Raw genomic sequence first — 8,792 nt, 5'->3', positions numbered from 1 at the left:
CCCCGTGCCCCCGCGCCCCAAGCCGGAGGAGGAGGACCAGGAGGAGGACGACGACGAGGAGGAGACGACGACCGCCTCTACCTCAGCTCAGCCAGGCCACGTGATGCCGCCGTCCGCACGCTGCTCTGCTCTGTTGCGGCGTGGTCTTGTGCCGGCCCCGAGCCCTAGGGATCCGGCACGACCGCGCTTCCTCCAGGTCCAAGGCGGCCGGCTGGCGCCGTGTACGCCCTCGACTGCAGGTGAGCCCCTTCCCTCCACTTGCTTCTTCTTCTTCTTCCTCTTGCCCTCAACCTCTGCTCTGAGTCTCGACCGCTGTGTAGGGCCCGTCCATCTCCGGCGAGCTCACCACACCGCGCAAGCTCAACAACCGATGTGCATGGCACCACCACGCAGGTGACCCTCCGAATGTCAAAATTTCAACATTTTGATGGAGTACAATTGTTACAGTACAGTCAGAATTGTGTATGATTGTGCCTAAAGTAGATAATAGTGGACTTTAGGCTTTTTTAGAGGCAATACTAGTGAATTTCAGTTAACTCCTTACAGTTCAGATCATATTTTGATTGTCAATAATAGTGGACTTTTAAGGCTTTTTTAGAAGCAATACTAGTGGATTTTAGGCTATTTTACAGAAAAATAGGGGCACGACTGTTACAGAAAAATTCATTTAGGTACAGTTACTAAAAAATTCAGTTAGGCTTTTTTAGAGGCAATACTAGTGGATTTTAGGTATCTATTTGCTTGTCCGATGCCACCCACCTTGTATAGGGTTGAACTGGTTCGGGTGCTGCCAGGCTGCGACGAGTTGTTACCTCCGCTTCGACCCGCTGGGGCCAACGAAGATGATGTGATGACCCTCAGCGCCTGCGTAAGCTGGCCCTTGCTTTGGCCGAAGAGCCAGATTTGTTTGGGGGCGGGGACACCACCCCACAGACAAGACCGCCAGTCGTGCCGGCGCCAAGCCATGGCAAGAACGCCGCAACGCTACCGGACATCCCTATGGCACAGGATCCGGACATGCATATGGCACAGGATTCGGACGGCGATGACAACGACGACGGTACATTTACCAACGTCGATAAGTACTTTGCCGAACACGAGTACGGTGACGAGTTCTGTAGGCCTCCTTCTCAAGAACCCAACCAAGACGACCGCGATCTAGCTGGTACGGCAGAGAAACCCAATTGCAACAGGCGTCGTCTGACGTTCAGTTTTCAGGAGACGCCTCCAGCTGCCGCCTTCACCGAGCCTCAGATAGCTGAGGTGCGATATATTATCAGCCCCAACACGCTCAAGAAGGCGGTCTGTGAGCAGAACTCAATCCCATTACAGCAAATCAAGAAGAAGGGACAGAAACGAAAGACTAACAAGGGCGCCGGTGCGAGCCAGCCGGCACCGAGTACGATCCGTGCTCAGGACGGGCCACCTTCACCTAAGGATATCTCGAGGAGGGTGCATGTGGCGGGTAGGGCGATGCTACCGACAAATATGCTCAATGCTGCAACCGGTGCTATGCGGAGTCTGCATGACATTGTTCTTTCTTTGGAGAAGCGGCGTCTCTCCCAGAATGATATGGCATACCCGGTTTTCGTGGCCAAGGTGCCAGAGGGCAAGGGCTTTATGGATAGCGCCATCGGGGGTAGGATCGTCCTGCAGTTTGATGACATCTTTGCTATGTTTAACCTTCATCGGCTGTACTACACCTTCGTTCGGCTATTTTCGCTGAGTATGGAGATGCGGATCATTAGAGACAAGATCCCGGACATCAGGATAGTCGACCCCTTCTACATGCGTGCCAAGATCTTGGGCAGCGTTGGGGACCGGCAAGTCGCGAGTTCACGCCTCGAAGGTGTCATTCTGGCAAACCCAGATAAGGATAACTTCCTCGTGCCTTACTTTCCCGAGTAAGTCATCCCCTAACCACCCCGTAACATATGATTTCTTAGATTTTGATCGTTCTTTTTTTTTCTAACATTCCGTGTTCTGTGCAGTGACACACATTGCACACTCATCCATGGCCACGTATTTCGACCCGGACCATGACTCCAAGATAGACTACACAAATATCAAGAAAGTTCTTGATGATGCTCTCCCCGGCTACGCCACATCTGGAGGCACCTTTAAGAGGCCAGTTCGTAGGTACGGCAAGCATGTGTTCACCCACAATACGACGTTCCCCTGCGTCAAGCAGCCGCCTGGCGGTCAGAAGGATGCCTACTACACCCTCCATCACATGCGGGTGATCGTACGGGACCATAATCACCTTATGCTACCAAATAATCTCAAAGATTGGGCCGCAAGCTTGGCGATAATCCAGGACGCGGACCTCTGACAAGAATTCTTTCGCATCCAGTCGGAGTTTGCAGAAATCATCCATCAAGATGTCCTTCGTACCTCGGGGCAATTCTACCTCAGATATCAACCGTCCAACAGTGAGATAGACACAATGCTACAAATGCAGGCTGACAACGACCGCGACTTCATGACCATCACGAAAGACGACGACTTCATCCACGCTCCGGTCCCATGAGTCGAGTCGAAAGTAGTGATGCTATTTGTAGTTCTGAAACGTTGATTAGCTCATGTTGTAATTAAACTTTAATGAACTTGTATGTCTCTTTGGTTTGGACAGTCGTTCAACTTAGATGTAATCGATGCTATTTATTAGTAGGACCATGAATCGTGCTATTAATGTCTTGCTTTTCTCTTCCTATCCTTTTGTTGCATACTTATATATTGCTTATGTATTGTCTGTTGTTTGGCTTGTGCAGAGAGATGCCGTCGTATGTCGTGTACAAGGGTAAGGTTCCCGGAGTCTACGACGACTGGGAGGAGTGTCGGAGACAGGTTCACCGTTTCAGCTGTAACAGTTACAAATGGTACACCACTAGGGCGGAGGCGAAATCTGGATACGCGCGCTATCTAGCGGGAGAGAGGAGGGAGCGTTGGAGGAACCGGATGAAGACCAGTTTCATCGCGATGATGCTCATCGTGATGACCGCAGCTCTCTTCTATGTGATGGTAGTTTAGATGATCGATATCGACTTGTAATGTGAAGAAAAACTCGCTACTCGCGGTCTCGAGACTTGTAATGTTCTATCTTTGTTCGGTCTTTTGAATTCGGAGACTAATATGATGAATTGTATTCGGAGACTAATCTTCTATTGTATTCGATGAATCTGCTGTTGCTGTGTGGTGCTGGCTATATTCTGTCCAATAATATATTTTGTAACCTGTGCAAATAACAGAAAAGAAAAAAATAATCCCTAATATTCATACTAATGGCGCACCACTCAGCACTCTAATGGCGCACTGTAGAAAGGATACTAAAGGCGCATCACCCCAAAGTGCGCCATTAGTAGGCCAAAGCACATGGGTAAATATGGTCCCCTGGGAGGCATACTAATGGCGCATGTTGTTCTATACTAATGGCACACGGCGTGGTGCACCATTAGTATTTAATACTAGTGGCGTGGTACTAGTGGCGCACCAGTAGTGCGCCATTAGTAGCCAAAACTGGTGCGCCACTAGTAGGTCTTTTCCTACTAGTGATGTTTGGAAAAATTTGGAAGTGATATTCAGCTAATGTGCTAATGGGCTACAACTGAAGCCCAATTTGTGTTATATACTATTCAGTGTAAAAAATTTCACTTTTGTATCTGGAGCAATGTTTCAAATTTTGATTTGAATTTTTCTGACAACACATATTGATGTTGTGTCAAATGCACTAATTTTTTTCTGAATTTTTTTAAACATTTTTGAATGTGCAATGGGCGATTGGTGCACCGGTAGCACCAATAACACCGGTGCACCAGGATGTTTAGGGTTTAGTTGCTTAATTAATCTCTGTTCCACAACTTCCTTTTTTTCGGCAAGTCTGCGCATTTCTAAACGTTGAGAGAAAGAAAAGGGTAATTATCATCATGAGAACTATTTTACATTTCTACTCTATGTCATGTGCGCCTTCCTTGGAAACCACCTTATTAATACCTTCATCGTACGTATATAGACATACATTTCTCATATGTCGTCATGTTAATAGTAGCATATCTTTCTGGTCTGACATGGATCATATCATTACTAGACCAAAAAGTTGGATTTAAAATTGAGGACCTTATCTTTGACATCTTTCTAGTGTCTGACCCTGCTTCTGAAATCAGAAGCCGAGCCTGTAAAAGAAATGATCTGCACTACTTGTATATATCTTCTAGCTAGAATCTAATGTTTCAGACACATAGAAATACAAAATATATGCATTATTTTCAATTTTGTTTTTCCCAAAACCATCTGAAATGGTGCTTCATTGTACCCATCATATTCTTGTTCTTGTTGAAAGGCGGCCGGAAGATCTTGTTGCAGCCCCAAGTGACAGGTAACAGCTGAAGGCCTGAGCATCTTGTAATGGTCACAAGGCCCAAAAAGGATACGTTTGCGAGAGGATGCAAAAAGGATTAATTATCAATGTTTTGAAGAAATAGCAGAGAGCTCTCTCTGCTGCACAAATATTTACTTATATGTCGCAAATTGCCAACAACCACAAGTTGGCAATGATGCTACTAGTACAGGGCATGAGGTATTGCACAAAACAAACTACAGTACAGGGCATGAGGTGTTTCGGACACCTTTGAGTAACAAGGTGCTAACTAAACGAACATTCAGGACCAGGAGGCGGGGATGACAATGCCAGTGTGGAGATAATCAAGATTATTAGCAGGTGATCGTTCAACTGTTGAGAGCACCTTGATTATTTCCTGCATCGTCGGACGACGTGATGGATCAGGCTCTATGCACCGAACAACGATGGCGACCACTTGAAATATCTCACTTGTGATCTCCGCTTCAGGGCGTGGGAGCCGGGTGTCCAGCAAATTCTCAAGTAATGTACTCTTTTTCTAGTTTTCCATGGACGAAAGGAAATCGCCTGGATGATGTCCCATGAACAGCTCTAGAACGAGCACGCCAAAGCTATAAACATCGCACTTCTCTGTCACCCTAGTTGTGTATGCAAGCTCTGAAGAAACATCAACATTGGAGAGTTAATTTTGATAGCCATCTGTTGTTCAGTAATGTAGATTGTATACACAAGAGAAAAACTAGCATGGTTTTAAAAAATATAATAAGATTATTTATTTAACCAACATAGATATATGATTTTACCTGGGGCAAGATGTCCTTTTGTCCCTTCTCGCAAAAAAAAGATATCCTTTTGTCCCGGCCAGATCGTGCAGTTTGATGCGTCTACATCATGTATTTTCGCTATACCGAAATCCGAGATGCATGCCTTAAATTCCAAGTCAAGCAAAATGTTGCCACTTGTAATATCTCGGTGGACTTGGTGCGAAGCAGTCGTGATGCATGTAAGACAAACCATGAGCAACACCTCTAACAATATTTAACCTCCTCATCCAGTCCAATTCAACTGCAGTTTCCTTGCCCTTCAAATATGCTGCTAAGCTCCCTCTATCCATGTATTCATAAACAAGAAATCTTCCCTGAGTTGCAGAGCAGTAACCAAATAACTTCGCAATGTTGCGATGTCGAATATGCATCAATGCTTATATTTCACGGTTAAATTGCTGATCATCTTCCATCATATGGACCTTTTTTACAGTAAACAATTCACCTGATGGGAACTGAGCTCTATAGACAGATCCAGTTCCTCCGGATCCAATGCAGTGAACGCTTCTGAAATTGTTGGTGGCATCAATTTTCTTGTACACATCTTCCCCGTCAAAGTTCCAGATAGCGAACATCTTGGTTTGTTGTTCTTCGCCTGCAGTTTCTGCCTTGGGTTTCTTCTTTTTGCATTGCCATGTTAGTAGTGTAGTGACAAACAAAAAAGATAGAACACCAGGTATAATAGCTAGTAAAATAGCTCTAGAACTTTTTCCTTGTGCACCACTTTGAATAAGATCACAAGGGGGCAAACCTTTCACGACACCACGCAATTTCTTATTATTCCAGAACCATTTGATTGGAGCTTCTTCAAAAAGCCTTTATGTGGCACTGACCCTTCTAATTTGTTGTATGACAAATCCATTGGTAAGAGCCTGACCATGCTCTGAAATGATGGGTGAATGCTGCCGTTCAGTGCATTGTGAGAAAGATTCAAAGCTTCAAGCATATTCAGGCCACTTAACATACTTGGAATAGCACCATCAATTGAATTGTCACTGAGATCCAAATTTTGTAGGTATACCAACATCTCTAGTTCGGTAGGAATAGTACCACTAAGGTAATTATGGCTCAACTTTAGGAAGCGAAGCTTCATGCAATGTTGAATTGATCCTGGTATATGTCCAATTAGGTTGTTTGATGATAAATCTAGATATTCCAGATTGCTCAGTGATCCAATTTCCCGTGGCATATTTCCCTGGAGAAAGTTGCCAGAAAGGGTCAAATTGAACAACGTGGTTACGTTGCCAATTTCTGGAGGAATCGGTCCTTCAAGCTTATTTAATGAAATATCAAGTATACCCAAACGGGGTAATATCCCAATGCTTGATGGTATTACTCCGGCTATGTTGTTGTTTGATGCACGCAACATGGTAAGTTTGTAGCACTCACCCCAATGATGAGACATTGTACCAAATAGTTCATTTGAACTAATATCAATATAGACAAGATTTGGATGAGCTCCCATCTTGGTGATATCTCCTTCCAGGTTATTTCTTTCAAGTCGAACCCTGACAAGGCTTGTACAACTGAGCAAGCTTGACGGCAAGGGTCCAACCAATTTGTTGTCAGCAACGGACAAATGTTTTAGTTGACCTCCCGCACAAAGCCCATATGGCAAAGCACCAGAGAGGCTGTTAAAAGTGAGATCCAATATAACTAGGCTCATTAACCTGGCAATTTCTTGGGGAATAGATCCGGAAAGTTGGTTCTGGAAAATTCTAAAGGTAGTGAGTTTTGTCAAATTCCCTAAGCTATTTATGATGAAACCTGAGAGCATATTTTCATCCAGGGCCAAGTTTTCTAAGTTTACTAAGTAACCTAGTTCCCAAGGAATGTGGTGAGGAAGTTGGTTATTGTAAAGGAATAGGGTAGTGAGTTTTTTCAAATTGCCTAGGATATTTAGGATGGAACCAGTTAGTGTGTTTTCACTAAGATCCAAGCTTTCTAAGTTCACCACATCACCTAGTTCACAAGGAACTTTTCCAGAAAGTTGATTTTGGTAAAGGTACAAAGTAGTGAGTCTGGTCAAATTGCATAGGTTGTTTGGGATGGAACTTGTGAGTGTGTTGTTGCTAAGCTGCAAGTATTCTAAGTTCAACAGCCAGCCTAGTTCTTGTGGAATTCTCCCAGAAAGTTGGTTTCCTCGAAGGTACAAGAAAGTAAGTTTTGTCAAATTGCATAGGCTGATTGGGATGGAACCTGTTAGTGTGTTTTCATTAAGGGACAATTTTTCTAAGTTCACCCGGTAACCTAGTTCGTGCGGAAATTTTCCGGAAATTTGATTTGGAAAAGGTACAAGGTAGTAAGTTTTGTCAAATTACGTAGGTTGTTTGGCATTAAACCTGATAGTGTGTTGTTGCTAAGATTCAAGTATTCTAAGTTGACCAAATAACCTAATTCTCGAGAAATGTCACAAGAAATCTGGTTATCGGGAATATACAAGCTAGTGAGTTTTGTCAGATTGCCTAGGTTATTTGGGATGGAACCTATTAGTTTGTTGTTGTTAAGCTGCAAGTACTTCAAGTTCAACAAGCAAACCTAATTCTCGTGGAATTTGCCCAGAAAGCTGGTTCTGGCCAAGGTTCAAGTTAGAAAGTTTTGTAAAATTGTCTAGGCTGTCTGGGATGAAACATGTTAGTTTGTTTTCATTAAAACCCAAGTTTTCTAAGTTCACAGCATAGCCTAGTTCTCGTGTGATTTTCCAGGAAAGCTGATTCTGGAAGAGGTACAAGGTAGTGAATCTTGTCAAATTGCCGAGGCTATTTGGGATGGAACCTATCAGTGTGTTATTTCTAAGATGCAGACACTCTAAGCTCAACAACCTACCTAGTTCTAGTGGAATACTCCCAGAAAGTTGGTTTTCGCCAAGGTACAAGGAAGTGAGTTTTGTCAAATTTCCAAGGCTATTAGGGATGGAACCCGAGAGTATCACTACTAGAAAAACCGCTACTAATGGTGCACCTAATTTGGCCATTAATGGCACATCACTGATGCGCCATTACTAGCACGCCATTAGTAATTTTTACTAATGGCGCACCACTGGTGCGCCATTAGTATCTGGTATACTAATGGCGCACCACTGGTGCGCCATTAGTATAGGCCACGGTGCGCCATTAGTATGCCTCCCAGGGGCCATGTATACCCAGGTGCTTTGGCATACTAATGGCGCACGACAACGGGATGCGCCATTAGTAACTTCGGCATACTAATGGCGCACTGTTTAGTGATGCGCCATTAGTGATGCGCCATTTTGAATCTAGATCTGGATCGTGATTTTTTGCCCATTTTTTGCTCGTTTTTTTTGCTTGTTTTTTGGCACGACATTATTTCAAATTGTGTTCCTGTTTTTGGATCTTGTACGTTCTTTTGCCGTGGTCTTTTGCCGGAGAGGAGTTCGCCGGAGAGGAGGAGGAGGAGGTCACCGGAGAGGCGCTCGCCTACATCGCCGGAGAGGAGGAGGAGGAGGTCGCTGGAGAGGAGTTCACCGGAGCATCGGAGAGGAGGAAGGAGAAACCATGAGGGGATGGGAGGAGAGGAGGGAGGAGGAGCTCACCGGAGAGGAGGGAGGGGGAGGAGCTCACCGGAGAGGAGGGAGGAGGAGCTCACTGGAGAGG

The 8,792-nt window shown here is 44.7% G+C and overlaps 1 protein-coding gene across 1 annotated transcript in view; it reads right to left on the bottom strand.

The window, feature by feature from the left end:
- Positions 1 to 4,655: 4,655 nt before the first annotated feature.
- The window catches only part of LOC119284426 (MDIS1-interacting receptor like kinase 2-like), a 6,628-nt gene continuing 2,491 nt past the window's right edge, over positions 4,656 to 8,792 (bottom strand). The window contains exons 2-5 of the mRNA XM_037563553.1: positions 5,995 to 6,373; positions 5,158 to 5,331; positions 4,922 to 5,011; positions 4,656 to 4,783 (exon numbers count right to left, since the gene is read on the bottom strand). Coding sequence (XP_037419450.1) covers positions 4,656 to 4,783; positions 4,922 to 5,011; positions 5,158 to 5,331; positions 5,995 to 6,373 — 771 coding nt within the window. The remainder of the gene's footprint in view (positions 4,784 to 4,921; positions 5,012 to 5,157; positions 5,332 to 5,994; positions 6,374 to 8,792) is intronic.

The sequence above is a fragment of the Triticum dicoccoides genome, chromosome 4A (assembly GCF_002162155.2).
Source record: "Triticum dicoccoides isolate Atlit2015 ecotype Zavitan chromosome 4A, WEW_v2.0, whole genome shotgun sequence".
Taxonomy (NCBI): domain Eukaryota; kingdom Viridiplantae; phylum Streptophyta; class Magnoliopsida; order Poales; family Poaceae; genus Triticum; species Triticum dicoccoides.
Note: the sequence above shows the minus strand (reverse complement) of the source record. Positions and strands in the feature narration are given on the sequence as shown.